General features: G+C 39.0%; 1 protein-coding gene across 2 annotated transcripts in view; it reads left to right on the plus strand.

The window, feature by feature from the left end:
• Window positions 1–19626, plus strand: part of SPTA1 (spectrin alpha, erythrocytic 1) — a gene marked incomplete at its 5' end in the record, with an annotated part of 75565 nt that extends 55939 nt beyond the window's left edge. Inside the window, 9 exons of one of the 2 annotated variants that reach the window (XM_081226202.1) lie at window positions 10777–11073; window positions 11900–12012; window positions 13145–13189; window positions 13659–13710; window positions 16071–16258; window positions 17154–17207; window positions 17587–17733; window positions 18509–18653; window positions 19201–19626. In XM_081226202.1, the coding sequence (XP_081082328.1) occupies window positions 10777–11073; window positions 11900–12012; window positions 13145–13189; window positions 13659–13710; window positions 16071–16258; window positions 17154–17207; window positions 17587–17733; window positions 18509–18653; window positions 19201–19326 (1167 nt within the window). In that variant the 3' untranslated portion in view covers window positions 19327–19626. The remainder of the gene's footprint in view (window positions 1–10776; window positions 11074–11899; window positions 12013–13144; window positions 13190–13658; window positions 13711–16070; window positions 16259–17153; window positions 17208–17586; window positions 17734–18508; window positions 18654–19200) is intronic. The other variant, XM_081226203.1, reaches the window with a different exon arrangement.
• Window positions 19627–25063: the final 5437 nt, after the last annotated feature.

A 25063-nucleotide genomic window follows, 5' to 3' on the forward strand; every position in this document is an offset into this window, starting at 1 on the left:
CAGGAAGACATTCTTATGAGCAAGAAGTAATTCATTTTTTTAGATTGATAGGGAGTATTTTTTTGACTGATTTATCAGTTTTCCAGCTGACTTATGATGGAAGCCAGGTACATATAATGGAAAGAAGTAGGTGAGACAAGGGATAGAAGATCTTACTGTATGGAAGAACTAATACTGGCATGTAGGAGTCAAGGTTGTCCTTGTCTTTTTTGCTAACTCAAATAAAAGGAATATTAGACAAGTATAACTTGTGTTCTTATATTTCCTAGCTGGGGGACCTGGTCTGTGTCACCTAACATTTCTGAACTTTGATTTATCTATTTATAAAACAGGGTAATATCACCATCATGTCTCGTTCTATGTTATTACTATTAAAAGAGATAATAGATCTGAAAATGCAATATAAAAAATCATGTTTTATATGGATATAAGTTTTAAAATGTTCTTTCTAGTGGTGGCTGCTAAGGTATTGAATGTTGATGATAAAAATATTAATAGTAAAAGGAAGTCAAGATGGTCAGTGAAATTACTGAGTATTTCTAGACCATAAGAAGTATTGTACCTGGCAACAACTTAAGGTAGGGAGTTACAGGAATCAGAAAACACACAAATACAAAATCAGACCCTTAATTAATTTCTACTCTATTTTTTAATCATTATTAGTTTCTGCTTTATAACAAAGTGAATCAGTCATACATATACATCTGTTCCCTCATCCCTTCCCTCTTGCGTCTACCTCCCTCCCACCCCTCCCTATCCCACCCCTCCAGGCGGTCACAAAGCACCGAGCTAATCTCCCTGTGCTATGCGGCTGCTTCCCACTAGCTATCTACCTTACGTTTGGTAGTGTATATATGTCCATGCCTCTCTTTCGCTTTGTCACAGCTTACCCTTCCCCCTCCCCATATCCTCAAGTCCATTCTCAAGTAGGTCTGTGTCTTTATTCCCGTTTTACCCCTAGGTTCTTCATGACATTTTTTAAAATTACATATATATGTGTTAGCATATGGTATTTGTCTTTCTCTTTCTGACTTACTTCACTCTGTATGACAGACTTTAGGTCTATCCACCTCATTACAAATAGCTCAGTTTCGTTTCTTTTTATGGCTGAGTAATATTCCATTGTATATATGTGCCACATCTTCTTTATCCATTCATCTGATGATGGACACTTAGGTTGTTTCAATCTCCAGGCTATTGTGAATAGAGCTGCAGTGAACATTTTGGTACATGTCTCTTTTTGAATTATGGTTTTCTCAGGGTATATGCCTAGTAGTGGGATTGCTGGGTCATATGGTAGTTCTATGTTTCGTTTTTTAAGGAACCTCCATACTGTTCTCCATAGTGGCTGTACCAATTCACATTCCCACCAACAGTGCAAGAGTGTTCCCTTTTCTCCACACCCTCTCCAGCATTTATTGTTTCTAGATTTCTTGATGATGGCCATTCTGACTGGTGTGAGATGATATCTCACTGTAGTTTTGATTTGCATTTCTCTAATGATTAATGATGTTGAGCATTCTTTCATGTGTTTGTTGGCAGTCTGTATATCTTCTTTGGAGAAATGCCTATTTAAGACTTCTGCCCATTTTTGGATTGGGTTGTTTGTTTTTTTGCTATTGAGCTGCATGAGCTTCTTGTAAATTTTGGAGATTAATCCTTTGTCAGTTGCTTCATTTGCAAATATTTTCTCCCATTCTGAGGGTTGTCTTTTGGTCTTGTTTATGGTTTCCTTTGCTGTGCAAAAGCTTTGAAGTTTCATTAGGTCCCATTTGTTTATCTTTGTTTTTATTTCCATTTCTCTGGGAGGTGGGTCCAAAAGGATCTTGCTGTGATTTATGTCATAGAGTGTTCTGCCTATGTTTTCCTCTAAGAGTTTGATAGTGTCTGGCCTTACATTTAGGTCTTTAATCCATTTTGAGCTTATTTTTGTGTATGGTGTTAGGGAGTGATCTAATTTCATACAATTATATGTACCTGTCCAGTTTTCCCAGCACCACTTATTGAAGAGGCTGTCCTTTCTCCACTGTACATTCCTGCTTCCTTTATCAAAGATAAGTTGACCATATGTGTGTGGGTTTATCTCTGGGCTTTCTATCCTGTTCCATTGAGCTATCTTTCTGTTTTTGTGCCAGTACCACACTGTCTTGATTACTGTAGCTTGGTAATATAGTCTGAAGTCAGGGAGCCTGATTCCTCCAGCTCCGTTTTTCGTTCTCAAGATTGCTTTGGCTATTCGGGGTCTTTTGTGTTTCCATACAATTTGTGAAATTTTTTTCTAGTTCTGTGAAAAAGGCAAGTGGTAATTTGATAGGGATTACACTGAATCTGTAGATTGCTTTGGGTAGTAGAGTCATTTTCACAATATTGATTCTTCCAATCCAGGAACATGGTATATCTCTCCATCTATTTGTATCATCTTTAATTTCTTTCATCAGTGTCTTATAATTTTCTGCATACAGGTCTTTTGTCTCCTTAGGTAGGTTTATTCCTAGATATATTATTCTTTTTGTTGCAATGGTAAATGGGATGATTTCTTGATTTCACTTTCAGATATTTCATCATTAGTGTACAGGAATGCCAGAGATTTCTGTGCATTAATTTTGTATCCTGCAACTTTACCGAATTCATTGATTAGCTCTAGTAGATTTCTGGTAGCATCCTTAGGATTCTCTATTTATAGTATCATGTCATCTGCAAATAGTGACAGCTTTACTTCTTCTTTTCCAATTTGGATTCCTTTTACTTCCTTTTCTTCTCTGATTTCTGTGCTAAAACTTCCAAAACTAAGTTGAATAAGAGTGGTGAGAGTGGGCAGCCTTGTCTTGTTCCTGATCTTAGTGGAAATGGTTTCAGTTTTTCACCTTTGAGGACAATGTTGGCTGTGGATTTGTCATATATGGCCTTTATTATGTTGAGGAAAGTTCCCTCTATGCTTACTTTCTGCAGGGTTTTTATCATAAATGGGTGTTGAATTTTGTCGAAAGCTTTCTCTGCATCTATTGAGATGATCATATGCTTTTCTCCTTCAATTTGTTAATATGGTGTATCACGCTGATTGATTTGCATATATTGAAGAATCCTTGCATTCCTGGAATAAACCCCACTTGATCATGGTGTATGATCCTTTTAATGTGCTTTTGGATTCTGTTTGCTAGTATTTTGTTGAGGATTTTTGCACCTAAGTTCATCAGTGATATTGGCCTGTAGTTTTCTTTCTTTGTGACATCCTTGCCTGGTTTTAATATCAAGGTAATGGTGGCCTCATAGAATGAGTTTGGGAGTGTTCCTCCATCTTCTATATTTTGGAAGAGTTTGAGAAGGATGGATGTTAGCTCTTCTCTAAATGTTTGATAGAATTCTCCTGTGAAGCCATCTGGTCCTGGGCTTTTGTTTGTTGGAAGATTTTTAATCACAGTTTCAATTTCAGTGCTTGTGATTGGTCTATTCATATTTTCTATTTCTTCCTGATTCAGTCTTGGCAGGTTGTGCATTTGTAACAATTTGTCCATTTCTTCCAGGTTGTCCATTTTATTGGCATAGAGTTGCTTGTAGTAATCTCTCATGATCTTTTGTATTTCTGCAGTGTCAGTTGTTACTTCTCCTTTTTCATTTCTAATTCTATTGCTTTCAGTCTTCTCCCTTTTTTTCTTGATGAGTCTGGCTAATGGTTTATCAATTTTCTTTATCTTCTCAAAGAACCAGCTTTTAGTTTTATTGATCTTTGCTATCATTTCCTTCATTTCTTTTTCATGTATTTCTGATGTGATCTTTATGATTTCTTTCCTTCTGCTGACTTTGCGGGGGTTTTGTTCTTATTTCTCTAATTGCTTTAAATGCAGGGTCAGGTTGTTTACTCGAGATGATTCCTGTTTCTTAAGGTGGGATTGTATTTCTATAAACTTCCCCCTTGGAACTGCTTTTGCTGCGTCCCATATGTTTTGGGTGGTCGTGTCTCCATTGTCATTTGTTTCTAGGTATTTTTAAATTTACTCTTTGATTTCTTCAGTGATTACTTCGTTATTAACTAGTGTATTGTTGAATGTCCATGTGTTTGTATTTTGTGTGTGTGTGTGTGATATGCGGGACTCTCACTATTGTGGCCTCTCCCTCCCTGGAGCACAGGCTCCAGACATGCAGGCCCCGGATGCGCAGGCCCAGCGGCCATGGCTCAAGGGCCCAGCCACTCCGCGGCATGTGGGATCCTCCCAGACCAGTGCATGAACCCGTCTCCCCTGCATCGGCAGGTGGACTCTCAACCACTGCACCACCAGGGAAGCCCTGTTTGTATTTTTTACAGATCTTTTCCTGTAATTGATGTCTACTCTCATAGCACTGTGGTTGGAAAAGATCCTTGATACAATTCCAATTTTCTTAAATTTACGAAGGCTTGATTTGTGACCCAAGATATGAACTATCCTGGAGAATGTTCCATGAACACTTGAGAAAAATGTGTATTCTGTTGTTTTTGGATGGAATGTCCTATAAATATCAGTTAAGTCCATCTTGTTTAATGTATCATTTAAAGCTTGTGTTTCCTTATTTATTTTCATTTTGGATGATCTGTCCATTAGTGATAGTGGGGTGTTGAAGTCCCCTACTATGAGTGTGTTACTGTCAATTTCCCCTTTTATGGATGTTAGTATTTGCCTTATGTATTGAGGTGCTCCTATGTTGGGTGCATAAATATTTACAATTGTTATATCTTCTTCTTGGATCGCTCCCTTGATCATTATGTAGTGTCCTTCTTTGTCTTTTCTAATACTCTTTATTTTAAAGTCTATTTTGTCTGATATAAGAATTGCTACTCCAGCTTGCTTTTGATTTCCATTTGCATGGAATATCTTTATCCATCCCCTTACTTTCAATCTGTATGTGTCTCTAGGTCTGAAGTGGGTCTCTTGTAGACAGCATATATATGGGTCTTGTTTTTGTATCCACTCAGCCAATCTGTGTCTTTTGGTGGGAGCATTTAGTCCATTTACATTTAAGGTAATTATTGATATGTATGTTCCTATTCCCATTTCCTTAATTGTTTTGGTTTCGTTATTGTAGGTATTTTTCTTCTGTTGTGTTTCTTGCCTAGAGAAGTTCCTTTAGCATTTGTTGTAAAGCTGGTTTGGTGGTGCTGAACTCTCTCAGCTTTTGCTTGTCTGTAAAGTTTTTCATTTCTCCATCAAATCTGAATGAGATCCTTGCTGGGTAGAGTAATCTTGGTTGCAGGTTTTTCTCCTTCATCACTTTAAATATGTCCTGCCAATCCCTTCTGGCTTGTAGAGTTTCTGCTGAGAGATCAACTGTTAACCTGATGGGGATTCCCTTGTGTGTTATTTGTTGTTTTTCCTTTTCTGCTTTTAATATGTTTTCTTTGTGTTTAATTTTTGACAGTTTGATTAATATGTGTCTTGGTGTATTTCTCCTTGGATTTATTCTATATGGGACTCTCTGTGCCTCCTGGACTTGATTAACTATTTCCTTTCCCATATTAGGGAAGTTTTCAACTATAATCTCTTCAAATATTTTCTCAGTCCCTTTCTTTATTTTTCTTCTTCTGGAACCACTATAATTCGAATGTTCGTGCATTTAATGTTGTCCCAGAGGTCTCTGAGACTGTCCTCAGTTCTTTTCATTCTTTTTTCTTTATTCTGCTCTGCAACAATTATTTCCACTATTTTATCTTCCATGTCACTTATCCGTTCTTCTGCCTCAGTTATTCTGCTATTGATCCCATCTAGAGTATTTTTCATTTCACTTATTGTGTTTTTAATCGATGCTTGATTCATCTTTAGTTCTTCTAGGTCCTTGATAACTGTTTCTTGCATTTTGTCTATTCTATTTTCAAGGTTTTGGATTATCTTTACTGTCATTATTCTGAATTCTTTTTCAGGTAGACTGCCTGTTTCCTCTTCATTTGTTAGGGCTGGTGGGTTTTTTTCTTGCTCCTTCTCCTGCTGTGTGTTTTTCTGTCTTCTCATTTTGCTTATCCTACTGTGTTTGGGGTCTCCTTTTTGCAGGCTGCAGATTCATAGTTCCCGTTGTTTTTGGTGTCTGTCTCCAGTGGTTAAGTTTGTTTCAGTGGGTTGTGTAGGCTTCCTGGTGGAGGGAACTAATGCCTGTGTTCTGATGGATGAGGCTCGATCTTGTCTTTCTGGTGGACAGGTCCACGTCTGGTGGTGTGTTTTGGGGTGCCTGTGGCCTTATTATGTTTTTAGGCAGCCTCTCTGCTAATGGGTGGGGTTGCATTCCTGTCTTGCTACCTGCTTGGCATAGGGTGACCAGCACTGTAGCTTGCTGGTCGTTGACTGAAGCTGGGTGCTGGTGTTGAGATGGAGATCTCTGGGATATTTTCGCCGCTTGATATTATGTGGAGCTGGGAGGTCTCTTGTGGACCCGTGTCCTGAAGTTGGCTCTCCCACTTCAGAGGCACAGCACTGACTCCTGGCTGCAGCACCAAGAGCCTTTCATCTACCCGGCTCAGAATAAAAGGCAGAAAATGTAGAAAGAAAAAATTAGTAGAGGAAAGAAAGAGAGAGAGAAAGAAAGGAAGAAGGAAAGAAAGGAAGGAACGAAGAAAGAAAGAAAGAAAGAAAGAAAGAAAGAAAGAAAGAAAGAAAGAAAGAAAGAAAGAAAGAAAGGAGAGAGGGAGGCAGGAAGGATGGAAAGAAAGAAAGACAGAAAGGAGGGAGGGAGGAAGGAAAGAAAGAAAGAAAGAAAGAAAAAGTCAGGAGGGAGGGAGGGATGGAGGGAGGGAAGAAGGAAAGAAAGAAAGAAAGAAAGAAAGAAAGAAAGAAAGAAAGAAAGGAGGGGGGAGGGAGGGAGGAAGGGAAGGTAGGAAAAAGAGAAAGAGAGAAGATAAGGTAAAATAGAATAAAGTATGATAATATATAGTAGCGTTATTAAAATAAAAAAGTAATTATTAAAAAAATTTAAAATAAAAACAGACGGATAGAACCCTTGGACAAATGGTGGAAGCAAAACTATACAGAGAAAATCTCACACAGAAGCATACACATACACATTCACAAAAAGAGAACAAGGGGAAAAAAATCATAAATCTTGCTCTCAAAGTCCACCTCCTCAATTTGGGATAATTCGTTGTAAAAAGAGGAAAAGGGGAAAAAGTCTGAAATCTTGCTCTCAAAGTCCACCGCCTCAATTTGGGATAATTTGTTGTAAAAAGAGGAAAAGTGGAAAAAATCTTAAATCTTGTTCTCAAAGTCCACCTCCTCAATTTGGGATGATTCGTTGTCTATTCATGTGTTCCACAGATGCAGGGTACATCAAGTTGATTGTGGAGCTTTAATCCACTGCTTCTGAGGCTGCACGGAGAGATTTCCCTTTGTCTTCTTTGTTCTCAGAGCTCCCGGGTCTCAGCTTTGGATTTGGCCCCGCCTCTCCGTGTAGGTTGCCGGAGGGCGTCTGTTCTTCACTCAGACAGGACTGGTTTAAAGGAGCCGCTGATTCGGGGGCTCTGGCTCACTCAGGCAGAGGGAAGGGAGGGGCATGGAGTGCGGGGTGAACCTGCAGCGGCAGAGGCCAGTGTGACGTTGCACCAGCCCGAGTCGCACCGTCCACTCTGTTCTCCCAGGGAAGCCGTCCCTGGATCCTGGGACCCCGGCAGTGGCGGGCTATCAGGCTCCCCGGAAAGGGGGCGTGGACAGTGACCTGCACTCGCACACAGGCCTCTTGGCGGTGGCAGCAGCAGCCCCAGCGTCCCACGCCCGTCTCCGGGGTCTGCGCCTTTAGCCGAGGCTTGCTCCTGTCTCTGGAACTCCTTTAAGCAGCTCTCTTAATCCCCTCTCCTCGCGCACCAGGAAACAAAGAGGGAAGAAAAAGTCTCTTGCCTCTTCAGCAGCTCCGGACTTTTTCCCGGACTCCCTCTGGGCTAGCCGTGGTGCACTAACCCCCTCAGGCTCTCTTCCCGCGCCAGCCCGTCCTCTCCCTGTGCTCAGACCGTAACCCGAAACCAAGCCTCAGCTCCCAGCCCCGCCCGCCCCGGTGGCCGAGCAGACAAGCCTCTCGGGCTGGTGTGTGCCTGAGGGCACCGATCCTCTGTGCGGGAATCTCTCCGCTTTGCCCTCCACACCCCTGTTGCTGCGCTCTCCTCTGCTACTCCAAAGCTTTCCCCCTCCGCCACCCACAGTCTCCGCCCGCGAAGGGGCTTCCTAGTGTGTGGAAACCATTCCTCCTTCATGGCTCCCTCCCACTGGTGCAGGTCCCGTCCCTATCCTTTTGTCTCTGTTTATTCTTTTTTCTTTTGCCCTACCCAGGTATGTGGGGAGTTTCTTGCCTTTTGGGGGGTCTGAGGTCTTCTGTCAGCGTTCAGTAGGTGTTCTGTAGGAGTTGTTCCACGTGTAGATGAATTTCTGATGTATCTGTGGGGAGGAAGGTGATCTCCACGTCTTACTCTTCTGCCATCTTCCCCCGGGTCTCAATTTCTACTCTATTGAAGGACATGGAACCTACAGAAATTAATCTTAGTGAAAAGTTAAAGCAATTAATGGAAAACTGTATATCCATATCTATATATATATACACGCACACACATATATGTACATACACACATTCTACATAAGAAGATACTTCACGTTCTAATTCTATTTTACTCAATTTTCAAACTGCAAAGAGTTTTGTTATTTTATTTTATGATTTTAAAATCTTTGTAAAGTATTCAGTTGATACATAATATTATGAATATAATATGACATTATTTATAGTTTTTCATGTCCTTCTTGGGTAGGGGCAATATTAGTTTTCTCTGTGTTTGGTCTATTTTAATGTATAGATTGCTGAAATGAATACAGAGAAGGTGTAATGGTGTAATACCTTTGCAATCTCCTTCCATTTGGGTCAATTTTCTTCTCTTTAACCCCTAAGTTTGGAGATGAAAACTGATTTTCATATCTGTATAACATAAATCTCTTTGAAAGTACAACATGCTGACCCAAAATATATGATGTATATTTTTTCATTTTTTGTTATAAATTTATTTGTTTGTTTTTGGCTGCATTGGGTCTTTGTTGCTGCTCGCGGGCTTTATCTAGTTGCGGCGAGTGGTGGCTACTCTTTGTTGCGGTGCACGAGCTTCTCATTGTGGTGGCTTCTCTTGTTGTGGAGCACAGGCTCTAGGTGCATGGGCTTCAGTAGTTGTGGCTCGAAGGCTCTAGAGTGCAGGCTCAGTATTTATGGTGCACAGGCTTAGCTGCTCTGCAGCATGTGGGATCTTCCCGGACCAGGGCTCAAACCTGTGTCCCCTGCATTGACAGGGAGATTCTTAACCACCAAGCCAACAGGGAAGTCCCTATGTGATGTATTTAAATCTAAAACTTTTCTATTACCTACTGTTTAGGAAAATCCATGCTATTTCTCTCATTTAGAAATTCAAAGTCATTCAGAGCATATGAATAACTCCTAAGAGCATTGCATGGATAAGGATACTGGTTAGAGGGTAGGAAATGGGTTTAAGCAGGGGATTCAGTCATGAGATGAGCCTTGAACAAGGTTTAGAAGGAAGGTATGATGAGAACGCAGTATAAGCAAAGAGACATCAAAGAAGTGTGGTCTGCAGAAGATCAGAGGAGAGAAAGAAGAAATGCCTATCCCACAAATTGATTTTTTTTTTTTGAAAGCAAGCCTAACCCAATGAGAGAGAAAGTATGAAGTTTGCTGCTGACAGCTTACTGGACAGTTTTGCCTAGGAGACTGTCTGATGGGATTAAATTCAGAAGTAAAAGTAAATGTCACTTTCCTATTACTAGCCTTGAGCTTTTGTTTTCACTGAACCATTTCCACCTCCTGCATGTCTTCTTTTAATTGTCTTGCCCAAAGATGTGAGCATTACTTTAATTAGCTCCTTTTTAATAAATTTCCTACTTCCTTTTTTTTTAAATTATATCTTTTTGTTTATTTATTTATTTTTAGTTTCTGCTTTATAACAAATGTAATCAGTTATACATATACATATGTTCCCATATCCCCTTCCTTTTGCATCTCCCTCCCACCCTCCCTATCCCACCCCTCCAGGCGGTCACAAAGCTGATCTCCCTGTGCTATGTGCTATGTGGCTGCTTCCCACTAGCTATCTACCTTACGTTTGGTAGTGTATATATGTCCATGCCGCTCTTTTGCTTTGTCACAGCTTACCCTTCCCCCTCCCCATATCCTCAAGTCCATTCTCTAGTAGGTCTGTGTCTTTATTCCTGTCTTACCCCTATGTTCTTCATGACATTTTTTCCCTTAAATTCCATATATATGTGTCAGCATACAGTATTTGTCTTTCTCTTTCTGACTTACTTCACTCTGTATGACAGACTCTAGGTCCATCCACCTCATTACAAATAGCTCAATTTTGTTTCTTTTTATGGCTGATTTTTATTCAATCAGTTATCAATTCACTCATTTAACACTTATTTGTGCATGTTTACTATGTGCCAAGTAGACTTGGAACACAGACATCAGAACAAGAAATCATGAAATCTTATCATTTAAATCTACCCTTGCCACTTTTGGAATCTTATAACTAATATAATCCTAGAAGTCATCCAACTTCATTTGTAGATTTTGGAAGAAAAAGAGAAAATGCTAGGATGGGGGCTTGTACCTTGAATGCACATGTCCATCCATCTGATCACATGGTCTCCATAGGTTTTAGTTCTGCCCTCTTAGAGTGTTGGCCCTGAAAATATTTGAAGACAGTCATCTTTTTATCCTCAGTCTTCTTTTCTGCTGACAAACTTTATCAGAAAAGATGGAAGTTTCTTTTTTTTTCCTCTATAGGCCGAGGATCTGTTCATGGAATTTGCACACAAGGCTTCAGCTTTCAACAACTGGTGTGAGAATGCTGAGGAGGACCTCTCAGAGCCTGTGCGCTGTGTCTCACTGGATGCAATTCGGCAGCTGCAGAAGGACCATGAGGACTTCTTGGCCTCCTTGTCAAGGGCCCAAGGAGACTTCAACTATTTGCTAGAGCTAGACCAGCAGATTAAGGCCTTAAATGTGTCCTCTAGCCCCTATACGTGGTTAACAGTGGAGGTGCTAGAAAGGATCTGGAATCACCTATCTGACATCATCAAGGTAGCTTGGGGCAGAGCAGAGAGTTCCTTTGGCTATAGTGAGCATGATCACTTGATATATTATCCAAGTTTGGGGACTTTTGAGAAAGAAAGGAACACTATTAATAATTATATTAGGACAGCACTCATGCACTGAGACAATCTAAGAAAAAATTTGGAAATATATTCACAACAGGCATAGCCCTATGCCCTAGGTTAGAGTCTCAAGCATCTGGGTGTTGAGTGGTGATTCAAGGAAGCAAGCACAAGCTCCAGGAGATGGCTCTAAAAATAGGTTATGAGAAGTTCATGAGGCTTGTATATACCTTTACAGTGTATATACTCCAAGGCATTCTCTATTTTATACACATCTCCAAAAGTGCCTTTTTAATGTGTTTGTGTTTAATTTTTGTCTGTATATAGTAATGCTCATTACTGAAGCTATGGAAAGTATTTTAAAAGTTTACAAAGAAAAAATTCACTATAAAATCACCAATTTTATTTGGCAACTCATTATCTTTTCCTTTAAAGCTACTTTTATGTCCATTTAAATGAAATTTCAACTGGAAAAAAATTGAGTTGAGGAAAGATTTGCCTTTGTTACTAGTTTATTTGTTACTGGCCTTGGTAACACCTGTAAGTATTTATGGGAATTTGCATAAGCTTCTTTCACATTTCTGAGATGAGAAGAGGTGGGTTGGAAGAAAAGTGAGCACACAGGCAATAGTATTGGAAGATAAGTGAAATTTGAAAGAGGGAAGATGAGCAGGTGAGACTCAGAAACAGTTATTTTATTTCAAAGAAAGGTCTGCAATCTGCACATTACTATCTGTGATTTGGGGTTTTAGGACAGGGAGCAGGAGCTGGAAAAGGAAGAGACAAGACAGGTCAAGAACTTTGAGATGTGCCAAGAATTTGAACAGAATGCCAGTGCCTTCCTTGATTGGATCGTGCAGACCAGGTGTGCTGTGATATCCCCAAACACATCATCCATAAGCTATACTTTCCATTTACTATAGGGATGAAATACATAACTGAGGGAAGGAACGGGAACTCTTACAGTATTTATGCTGTCCTAAAATCACCATATCCTGTCTGTGCTCTGTATTTGGAATTGACTGTACTCTAAATCAGTCATTGCAAAATTGAGAAATGAGAATTTCATCTCGTTGCCCATTCTGTATTCTTTCCTTGATACTCTTACTTTTGTTCCCTCGCCTATAATTACAGTCCAAAAATAATAACAATCCCTTATGTTTGCCTTCCCCTTTGTACTTTACAAAGTATTTCTATGATCCATTATCTCAACTTTCAGAGCAACCTTGAAAAGTGTACAGAGCTGATCCTATTACCACTGTTTCCAAATGTGGAAAGAAGTTCAGTAGATAAATTGACTTGATCAAGATCACATATGTATTTATTGGCACAACCAGAGCAGAGTACACTGTGAATACTTCATAGGAAATTATTATGTTGCTTGACTGCTAAAACTGTGAAAAGAATCAAGTGAGATAATATATGCTAATTGCTTTTATTAAATGCAAAATGTTCTATACATGAAAATAACATTTTTCACACCTTCTGGGGCAAATGACCTGGAAAAGAGGAGACTTAGAGGGTATAACAAATGAGTAAATGGTCAAAGGTGGTAGACTATATTCAGCAGGTGGGTCAGCATTGTGGAGTTAAAGTGTTGTTTTAGGCAATCCATGCTAATGTTCCTACAAACACGTTGACAAGGATAAATCAGACAATGAACAAAAAGAAATTCTGTATCATGGCTAAATAAAACATCTGACAGAAAGCAGAGGATATACAGCTCACCCTCCTCTGCCTCTGGTTTTGGTCCCTCCTCCCCTGGCAGCAGGTGCCCAACACTGAGCATAGCACCTGACACCTGAGCCCTTCATCTTAAAGTAAAGAGATGCACAGAAGGCTCTGAGCTTCTCAGTGTGGGGGACATTTTGGGGACAGTGGGTGGAACAAGTTCATACTTTCTAGGTACAAAGAATTTAGAATGTGTCATAAATCTGAAGAAAGAAGATCATTTAAGTAAACCATGTTAACATGTGATTTCACTTTTCTCTCTTCTGATTCCTGTTCTGGACATCCATATCCAGGGATTATTTTCTGGATGGGTCAGTATTTTATGTTATCATGTTTGTTTTGTTGTATCATTCTGAAAGAATTAGTTAAGGAGGCCTTAGTACTAAAGCATCTTCATCCCATTGCAATCTGATGGTCCCTAAGTAAAATGTGGGGTAAGAAAGAGAAGCAAAGTGTATATCATTCTGGCCCTACACCCCACTAGGTGAAGTATTGCCTACATTAGGTTAAAGGTATATTTGAGAATAATAACTAGGAGGGAAGTATGGAAGCTTTCTCATAGGCAGAGAAGAACTGGGACAGCCTTACTTTCTTTTTCATTTTTTGCCAATAAACAGAGAGGGTTTGGCCTTGTGAAAATTTGGCATTGTGAAAATTCATTTCAGAAAAGCCATATAACTTGGAAGAACTATAGAAGTGTAGGGGTTTTGGGTTAGTCTGTTTGTGTAAAATACTGACCTCTGATAATATAAGTAATGTTTTCCTGTGGTTCTTAACTAGATCTTTGCTGAAAGAAACAGGAACTCTGGAATCCCAGCTGGAAGCAAATAAAGTAAGTAATGTTCATTCATTAGCTCTAAACATTGCTGGAATTAGAAAAAGTGCAAGAAAAACTACTCAAAGGAAACTGGTGATTCTTTGCAGTAAGTACCCTGGCTCAAAAGTCAAAAGCTTAAGGCTCTGGTGTCAACCCTGCCAACAATTTGCATTCTAACCTTTGGCCACCACTTCATGGACATGGATGTCAGTTTGCTTAAATCTCAACTTCAATTTCTGTATCTATACAATGGAGTCAATAATAGCTACATTATAGACTTACTCTACTGATTAAGTAAGGGAACAAATGCAAAAGCTTCTGGCCTAAAACTTGCAACATTGACAAATTTCTGTTATTATTTGATGTGGTAAGAAAATAAAATTGAATCTAGATTATCTCTTAATAATTGAGTGAAGCAGTGAGCTATACTCCTAGAGAAATGGAAATAAAAACAAAAATTAAAAAATGGGACCAATGAAACTTAAAAGATTTTGCACAGCAAAGGAAACCATAAACAAGACAAAAAGACAACCCTCAGAATGGGGGAAAATATTTGTAAATGAAGCAACTGACAAAGGATTAATCTCCAAGATATACAAGCAACTCATGCAGCTCAATATCAAAAAAACAAACAACACAATCCAAAAGTGGGCAGAAGACATAAATAGACATTTCTCCAAAGAAGATACACAGACTGCCAACAAAGACATGAAAGAATGCTCAACATCATTAATCATTAGAGAAATGCAAATCAAAACTACAATGAGATATCATCTCACACCAGTCAGAATGGCCATCATCAAGAAATCTAGAAACAATAAATGCTGGAGAGGGTGTGGAGAAAAGGGAACATTCTTGCACTGCTGGTGGGAATGTGAATTGGTACAGCCACTATGGAGAACAGTATGGAGATTCCTTAAAAAACTAAAAATAGAACTACCATATGACCCAGCAATCCCACTACTAGGCATATACCCTGAGAAAACCATAATTCAAAGAGTCATGTACCAAAATGTTCATTGCAGCTCTATTTACAATAGCCAGGACATGGAAGCAACCTAAGTGTCCATCAACAGATGAATGGATAAAGAAGATGTGGCACATATATACAATGGAATATTACTCAGCCATAAAGAGGAATGAAACTGAGTTATTTGTAGTCAGGTGGATGGACCTAGAGACTGTCATACAGAGTGAAGCAAGTCAGAAAGAGAGAAACAAATACCATATGCTGACACATATATATGGAATCTAAAAAAAGAAAGAAAGAAAGGAAATGGTCAGAAGAACCTAGGGGCAAGACGGAAATAAAGATGCAGACCTACTAGAGAATGGACTTGAGGATACGGGGAGGGGGAAGGGGAAGCTAGGACAAAGTGAGAGAGTGGCATGGACATACATACACTACCAAATGTAAAATAGATAGCTAGTGGGAAGCAGCTGCATAGAGCAGGAAGATCAGCTTCGTGCTTTGTGACCACCTAGAGGGGTGGGATAGGGAGGGTGGGAGGGAGGGAGATGCAAGAGGGAAGAGATATGGGGACATATGTATATGTATAAGTGATTCACTTTGTTATAAAGCAGAAACAGACACACCATTGTAAAGCAATTATACTCTAATAAAGGTGTTAAAAAAAATAAAATGGCAACAAAAAAAAATAGCAGTTGGCTAGAACAGTGTTTTTAACCTTAACCTTATTTTCTTTCCCCCCACCACCAGAAGAAAAAATTAACTAATTAAATCTAATTTATCCCTAATGAGAGAACTTAATCTAAAAAGATGTTGTCAGACAGGACTGATTTTTGCAGGGCCACAAACCATTGTAATATCTAATATGTTTTCACAACTACCTTCCTCATCACAACGAATTCACTCCCCCCTTCTTTAGGAAAAGACATTCCCCTGTTCAGAAAACATGACCTAAATGTAGATGTTTGGCACATAATATGCCTGAATGACAGAAGAGTCTTGTGGAAGTCTGTCCAAGCCAATGAAGGAGACTGAAGTGTGAACACTGGGAAGTTTAAGTGGACCTCAGAGCTCAACCACAATCAATAGTGCAAATAATACATGAGGCAAATCACTGGGAGCATGGATCCTGGAAATCCTACCCTTCTTTATCTGCAGCACATAACTGTTGACACTTAGATTTATATATTACAGATTACCAGAATGATAACCACCACTTTATAAATGAGGAATACAAATATAAGTGAGTAGTTCATTTTTTACAGAGGACAGGAAAATTCCTGAAGATAATTGAAAAGGAGCAATGAAGTGAAGACTAAACTTATTAGCTTCTTACCTTCTGTATCATCCCTAGGTTTGGATCTGGTACCCTGGTTGACTGCCTCTTTTCTTTGTCTTTTTCCAGAGGAAGCAGAAGGAGATTCAGGCAATGAAGCGTAAGCTGACCAAGATTGAGGACCTGGGTGAAAACTTAGAAGAGGCTCTGGTCCTGGACATTAAATACAGCACCATTGGGCTGGCTCAGCAGTGGGACCAGCTCTACCAGCTTGGGATGAGAAGGCAACACAGTCTGGAACAACAGATCCAAGCCAGGTATTGAGAACCTGTGGCCAGGGCTGGGCAAGGGTGTGGGTGGTGTTAGGTATTAGAAACTTATCTCCAAGAGCTAAAGTTTGGGGTACTGTATACAGGAGTTGCTTCAGGGATAGTACACTCACTATCCCCAGAACCGATATTCTCTCTCTTTACTGACCCACAGAATGATTATTTATCTTTTTATAGGAGGCTATTATAAACTGGGACACAGTGCTCCCATCCCCCTGTGTCTTTTCGCCACCCATTTCTCTGAGTCTATTCACCATCTTATATGACCTCTTCAGAAAGCATTCCCTTTTGTAAAGTTCCCACCAAAATGTCTAGAATAAAATAAATATTCAAAGTATAGAGCAGAAGAGAAAATTTCATTTTTTTCTAAATAAATTAATTATATCAGAGCAGTCTTAGTTCTCCATAGCTTTTTTGGCAGCATTAGTTATCTGGATCAGAAATTGGCAAACTTTTTCTGTAAAGATCTTGATAATTAGTATCGTACAATTTGTGAGACATATAGCCTCTGGGTTAACTACTCAACCCTGCTGTTGTGAAGAGAAAACATCTATTGATAATTCATAAATGAATGAGCATGGACATGTTCCAATAAAATTTTATTTATGGACACTGAAATTTGAATTTCTCACAATTTTTAATGTTTAAGGAAACAGACTTCTTCTTTTGGTTATTTTTAATCATGTAAAAACCATTCTCAGTTCATTGACTATACAAAAGTGAGTGGCCGACTGGATTTGGCCCATGGACCATAGTTTGCCAACCCCTGAACTAGATCACTTGACTAGCATAATAGTCACTAAAATTCCTCTCTTATTCTTATGGCATGCCTTTTTCTATTTCTCTGTTTACTTCATGGGTTAATTTTTGTTTTTCTTTACAGAGACATCACTGGTCTGAGTGAGGAGACACTACAGGAGTTTGAAACAGCCTTCAGGTGAGTATAACGATTGGTTCTTTGTTTTCCAGACAATCAAAATGAATTTCCAAGTAACTATTATTTTTTTTTCCCTCAGTGTGGTTTAGTAGGATCTTAAATGAAGATATAGATATGTTATTTAGCTTCAAGTCTTGGCTTTCAGTATGTCTATGAGATTCCTTGATTTTAGGAAATACATTTATCTTATGTTCAACATTTTATTCATTTCCCTCCATACAATAGATTAAAAAAAAAAGTGTGGAAACACAGGCAAGCTCTCCACTCAACTGTTATCCTTATGGAATGTTACTAAAGCTCCAACTAGTACAAAAAGATCTATTCTTTTCTTTTTTACTCTGATTCCTATTGAACTTGATACAATGTTTTTATTCTTTAGGCACTTTGATGAGAATTTGACAGGTCGCTTAAGTCACAAAGATTTCCGGTCCTGCCTGAGAGGGCTCAATTACTACTTGCCCATGGTGGAGGAAGGTGAACCTGAGCCCAAGTTTGAGAAATTCCTGGATGCTGTTGATCCAGGGAGGTAGGAGGAAGACCAAGGGTCAGACCATAGCAGGGAATGAGGCTTGGGGAGGGGGGGGGCAAGCACAGAAAGTAAAATGATCCATAAAATATGAAATTAATTCATCTTGAGAGTAGGAATATACAGACTACCATAAATGAATTGAGCAGCTTTTGGTGCCCTTTTAGGATTAGCTCAGAAGTTCATGGCACTAACTCCAGCTCAGGCACCAGCTCTGCAATTTGTTCAATTCCTGGTTTATGTTTGATCTAGGAATTTCAGCTGGCTCTGGAAAGGAACTTGAGAGAATAATTCCTTCCCTTGTGTAATATCTTAACGAGACATGGATTATTCAAAGGCCAGCTCCTGCAGACGGGGTTGCTGTGTGCTTGGACCAGAGCCATAGAGGGATTACGTTACTAATTAGGGACCAATTCTTTCTTATACCAAGGACCAAAGAAGATCAGAAATAGAGGTCTTCAACTAAACTTGAAGAGCTTGAGATACTTAGAGACTGGTGCTAGTGGAAAATCTCCAAATTCTACTTAGAGAGTCAGGCTGACTGACCCATGTGGAAACGGAGGCTAGAACATAGGAAACTGTTTATTTGGCTGTAAGGACATGAGGATGTGGGTCAAATAGAGATCATAGCCCATAGTCTCAGAGAGCTAAGATGGGACAGACACTTGGAGAATCCAGCTTCTCTCTGTCTCTGAGACACTGAGTAGGATGAGAAAGGAATCTGCCTTCCTCTTTGTCTTGAGAGGGGACAATTCCTGATCTATTTCTCCAACAGAAAGGGCTATATCTCACAAACCGAATATACCGACTTCCTGATCGACAAGGAGTCAGAGAACATCAAGTCCAGTGATGAACTAGAGGATGCTTTCCAAGCCCTGGCAGAGGGCAAGGCCTATATTACCAAAGAGGACATGAAGCAGGTCAGATTCCAGTTTGTATCCACTCTCATTACACTCTCATCACAATCTACATTTTGCTCATCTCAGGCTTGGCTGCCTACTTATCATAGGCAACCACGTTCCTTCCCCCACTTTTTCTCAGATAGTGTTATGCACTGGATATCATTTGCTTTGATCACTCATGTTGTCTTGACACAACTCAAAAATCTACAGTCAATCTCTAACGACTCTCAGTGTCAATCCCAAACATGCTACTTGGTTTTTAAGGCTATTTATTTATCCTGTTTATTTAATAAGCCAAATTTAGAGAATGGTGTAAATAGTGCAGTCAGAGTGAGATGGGACTCTTTGGATAAGAACTAAGTTGAAGAGATGAGTTGGTCTTATTCATTAGAAATTATAGATTTCTTTCTATAAGAAAAGCACATGATAGGACCAGGGCTGGCTTCTTCTTCCAAAGTCTCTCCACTTCCTGGGTTTAGGGCATATTAAAAGCCCCAAAGAGCCAGCTATTTTTAATCCTTATTACTGTATTTCTTTCTTTCTTTCTTTCTTTTTTTATGTTCAGGCCCTAACCCCAGAACAAGTGTCATTCTGTGCCTCACATATGCAGCAATACATGGACCCACGCGGCCGAAGCCAGCCTGCTGGCTATGATTATGTTGGCTTCATCAATTCCTACTTTGGCAAGTGATAAGCAGCTATTCCTGGGTCAGAGAATATTGAATCTTGGTGTTGTGGGAAGTATTAGGGGATGAAGAAGACAGGCGAGTATAGAGGGTGGAAAGATAGTCGTGTGTGTGTGTGTGTGTGTGTGTGTGTGTTACATTTATTGCAGGACCTGAAAAAAATTATTGAGCTTGGGAAATAAAGGCATTAACAAAATTGGAGGAGAGGAGGCCATGGGTTTATTTTATATGCAACTAGTCACTGCTGAGGGGTATTAAACAAGGTCTCTATTTTTCATTTGTTGATTTCTACCTATCCTTATTGCTTTGTGTCTTTTCTGATTATAGAATAAAGTATTTCCTTTTTTAAAAAAACATTTTTAAAGTTCTTTTTGATAGCACAATATGAAGTAAAATGTTCCTGACTCAATTGGGTTTCTATATTTCTGAGAATTGTACTGTCATCTAAATATAGGCATCTAATTACACTGTAAATAAGTGCTTGGGTGCAGTAGATACATAAGATCCAAGATAACTTACAAACAATGTTTCTTGAGCTTGAAATGTGTTTAAATTCTTACTTTTGAAAATGGAGATATTTGATATTCTGGGAAACCCCAATATTTTAGTCTATAAAATGGAATCACACAGAGAAGACCAGCACAGCACACATTTTCTTCTTAATCTGTCCATTTTTCATACTTCCCCATTAAAGTGAAGTTATTACTCTCAGAACAGCAAAATATGAGCATGGCAGGTCTTTTTTTTGTCCTGTATGTCCCTGAATTTTCTCCAAAATTTTAATGTGATAAAAAGAATCTTTGTTTTGATTTACTTCTATCTCCTATTAGTGTTAAGAGTCAGTAGAATTTTTATAGAATTAAGGAAAAGAACAAATGACACAATTTTGTTCCTATTTATGGCTGAGTAATACTCCTTTATATATATATATATATATATACACACCATATCTTCTTTATCCATTCATCTTTCGATGGACAATTAGGTTGCTTCCACGGAGTGAAGTAAGTCAGAAAGAGAAAAACAAAGATCGTATATTAACGCATATATGTGGAATCTAGAAAAATGGTACAGATGAACTTGTTTGCAGGGCAGGAATAGAGACACAGACGTAGAGAACGGACATGTGAACACAGAAGGGGAAGGGGAGAGTGGGATGAATTGGGAGATTAGGTTTGACATAAATATGCTACCATGTGTAAAATAGATCCCTAGTGGGAACCCGCTGTATAGCACAGGGAGCTCGGCTCAGTGCTCTGTGGTGACCTAGACGAGTGGGATGTGGGGGAAGAAAGTCCAAGAGGGAGGAGATATAGGTATACGTAGAGCTGATTCACTTTATTGTACAGCAGAAACTAACACAACATTGGAAAGCAATTATATTCTAAAAAAAATAAAATAAAAGCTCTAAAAGAAAAAAGAAAAAAGAAAAAAGAAAAAAAAAAAAACAAGAGGTGGTGCTATTTCCAAATAATTTCCAGACCAGGTTTGATCTGAATAGGTTTGAATGCTGACATTCTGTTCTGACTTGTAAAAATTTATGGTGTCATTTGCTTGTGAGAAGAATTAGTTCATTTCTTTGCTCAGTATGAAACTGCCTAGCTGTTTTTGTATCCTGCACAGACTCCACCTCCTTATACATGTATATTGCCACTTGGTTACCATTTCAAGTCTCAATCCTATTCTTTGTATAGAAATTAGTCCTTGCTAAGGGAAAAATCCTGTCACAGGAGCCATTTATAGAAATTTTGGTTAAAACTATAAAGCTGTCTTTGCTGCTAATAATGTATAAATATTTTTACTGATTTTTGCTTAAACAATTGGGTACTATGAAGTATGACAATAATAAAAGTATTTCAAAAAATGTTTATAAATGTCTAAATTGTGTTACCAAATTATGAGTTACCAAATATGATTACAGTTGAAAATATTCATAGCCCAGTAGGCCATCAAAAATCAGTGTCATTTAATATCACACTGCCCAAATATGGAAAATCTAAAAAATGTATGTTTGTAATAACCAAAGGCAAAAGTGACTATGGTTTCATTCTTCTCCTGAACCCTGCCAAGTATCTGTAAGTGCTAAAGCAGATTATTAAGCATGTGGTTAGTCTTTAAGGCAAAGGACCAGTAGTACCATCTCATAAAAGGAGATTAATAATATAGAGGCTAAAGAAGATTGTATTTATCTAAAGAATCAACAAAAATTCCCTAAGAAGATGGTACTGTTAGAGTTACATACAGCATCTTCTGAAATCAGATTCTGACCACCCATGCACTCAAGCAAAAAATGGTAATATGGGAATTATCATACATAATTGGGGACTATAAATATTCAATTTATAATATTATAACAATTAGAACTTGTATCAAATTTTCTTCTTGATCTCAGGGTTAAGTTCCTAATATTTCAAAGTGATCTTTTCTTGACCTTCTGTTTACTTACTTTGAACTGGAATCCCTGCTGCTCTTTGGTAACTCTTTTCTTTACAATTTATAGAGGGGAGCCTGCCTCTGAGACCCAGCCCTGAGGCTACATTCTTGATTTTTCTTTTTTTTCTTTTTTTTGTGGTACACGGGCCTCTCACTGTTGTGGCCTCTCCCGTTGCGGAGCACAGGCTCCGGATGCATAGGCTCAGCGGCCATGGCTCACGGGCCCAGCTGCTCCGCGGCATGTGGGATCTTCCCAGACCGGGGCACGAACCCGTGTCCCCTGCATCGGCAGGCGGACTCTCAACAACTGTGCCACCAGGGAAGCCCTTGATTTTTCTTTTATGATTCTTATTGCTTGATTGGGACTCAAAAACGATTCCACTCTTAACAGAACTCTCCCTTTTACATTCTATGGGCTTCCCTGATGCCAAACATTTGCCTGGAAGCATCTGATTCTTTTTTCCTATAGCCTGATCCATTTCCCAGTACTTACTCTTCTCGGGTCTCTGGATCTAGGTCCATCTTCCTACATTCTCCAGTCAGACACTGTGCCAGGTAACAGCACTTTACTCTTCTTTGGCTGGTTATATCATGAAATATAAGATGCTGGACACTGCCAGCGCTGGCTTCTGCCAGCATGAACTAGGTAACAAATATGTCAGGCTAAATTGATTCTGCCTAGAAACTCCAAATAATAAAATATGGTCATATTGGTTGTTTCATGTATGGCAGACTCTGTTCTAAAGATTTTATCTTAATCATCACAAAAAGGCCTACAAAATAGATACTGTTAAAATTTCATTTTGCCATTGAGAATAGAGGCACAGAAATGTTAATAAACTTCCTCTAGATCACACATCTAAAAAGTGGCAAAGCTAGGCTTTAAACTCAGGAAATCTGACTCCAGAGCTTTATGGAATAAATTGGCTCTTTAAAGAACAATGAGTTGGGCATATGTGGTCATGTTCACATCAGAGGGACCTCTGCTTTGCTATGTGTATACGTATGTATATACCTGGGAGGAGGATTTGTTCTTTTTAAGCACATGGCCATATTCATAATCAAGGGAGGGAATTTGAATCACCTAGGCACATTTTGTAAACTATTTCTGCCTGTCACCCCAGATCAATTGTGTCAAGGTCTATTGAGATGGCTCCCAGGAACATATACTGAAAGATCCCTCATGTGATTTTTATACCCTTTCATACTTAAGACTACCACATTTGGAAGGTAGATTGAACTTTGAGTATTACATAGCAATTTTTAGAACATCTTTACCCATCATTGCTGAGTGTGCATTTAGGGAATGTTATGCTAGATGAACTGAATACGTTTTGGAAATGAATTTGCTCAAATACCTCAATGCAATGAGGAGATTACTTCCAGACCTAGTGAAAAGGAGCCTAGAGTACATGGCTTTTCTCCCCTAACCCAAGTCTTTCTGCCATTTAACTAAATCTCCTACTTCTCTACAACCTATTCTCTTCTCTTGGACTAGCTTTCTTCCTGCCAAATTTGATTTCCACTGAATTCTCCCTAGAGGATATGTTTCTTCCCTGAAAGCATGTAAAAATATGGATTCCTATCTGAAAAACATTCCCCCAATGTAAGTTCTTTCCTCTCTCTTAAGTTTTGTCCCACTTCTAACTCATTGAAGATCACATGAATCCTACATTTTCAGAATCTCTTATGTTTCCATTTCTTTCAGTTTCCAATACCTCTATCCTTGTTCAGGTCTTTTTGCCTTTCTTTAAATGATGGCAATGGATTTCTTACTGATCTTCTTGCCTCTGTTTTCTCCTTGCTGAGATTTATCATCCTCTCTGCTGCTGGATTAATCTTCCTAAATCACTTCCCAGATTCAACTCCACTCTCTGCTCAAAGGTATACTGTATCCTATCTTCCACTACCAAAAGTATCAAGTCTGAAGCAAGGTATTCACAATGCTCTCCTCAAAGAAATCTTAACCCAAGTTAACTTCACCCATCATTTGTGAGATATTTTGTCCCTCTGGACAACTCACCACACTCTGTAATAAGCCTATATTGTCTTGCCACTGAGACTGTAGTTATTCTGTTCTGTCTTCTTAGAATATATGCACTTTATTTCCACTTACTGCATTCAAAATTTACTTATTCTTTAGGAACAAGTTCAAGTACTACCTTAGACATGAAATCTGCTCTGATCCTCCACCGAAAATAACCTCTCCCTAAGCTAAAAGCCAGTATCACTTTGCTTAGCACATTATTAATAGTAGCAGCTGACATTTATTGGAAGATTTTTATGATCCAATTATTGCACTAAATTATTTACTCGTATGAACCTGTTTAGTCAGCCACACAAAACTATGAAGTTACAACCATTTTACAGGTGAGGACTTTGAAGCTGAGAAAGATTAAATAACTTACCCAGGGTCACACTGTAAGTGGCAGAATCTGTATTCAAACTTCTTCCTGACAACTGTGTGAATTCATTCCACCTTTACTTATCCCTAGAAATGTCTGGTACCATGCATGACATATTGTGAGTTGAAAGTAAAATAGGCAGGACAGAGAGTTCCACCATAGATTCTAAAGAGTAGTATCCATACTAGGGAGTGACTCAAGTGAGGAGGTCCTTACATCCAAGATTAGGAGGCCATTAGAGAGCAACAACTATTATTGAAGGAAATAGGAAATAAATCTATTTTCTGAAATAGAAGTTAACCAACTAGAAGAGCCAATTAAAAAGAATAGGGCAAAGTAATAATGAGCCAGAGATAAAGAAGACAACTACATAAAAAGATTAAAGACACCTTTTGGGAGAGAAAAAATAATAATAACTGACCTCTTCATTTAGGAAAGCATTCAAACTGATTTGCCAACCTTATAGTCACTGAGTTTCAGATACTGGAAGAACATTATTGGTCAGATAATCTAATTATGAAATGATTTTAGAAATCTCTACAGTATCCCTGACAGTGCCCCAGCCAACCCTGCTTTGAACTTGGGCACTTGAAACTCCCCTCATCTTGTTCAGCTCAGTTAGAAAATTCTTAATGAACTGGGTTTCAGGAACTAAGTGTGGTGTATGGGAGGCTGAAAGTGAAAATTCAGAGTCTGAGATCAGTGTGAGTTAAGCACAGTAACCAGAGCAGGAAACCCTGTATCTGCATTCTCCAGAAGCCCTGGGGGTGAGGGGGCATGCAAGAGACAGGATGGGGCTCTCTCGGGGAATTGGAGTTGGGGTGGCTTTGGTCTAAAGCCCTGAATATCTGTCCCATTGGCTTGGGTTTCTGGTGTATGTCCAGCCTACATAGAGGATACTATC

This window comes from Mesoplodon bidens (assembly GCF_964165515.1).
Source record: "Mesoplodon bidens genome assembly, chromosome: 2".
In the NCBI taxonomy this organism is placed as follows: domain Eukaryota; kingdom Metazoa; phylum Chordata; class Mammalia; order Artiodactyla; family Ziphiidae; genus Mesoplodon; species Mesoplodon bidens.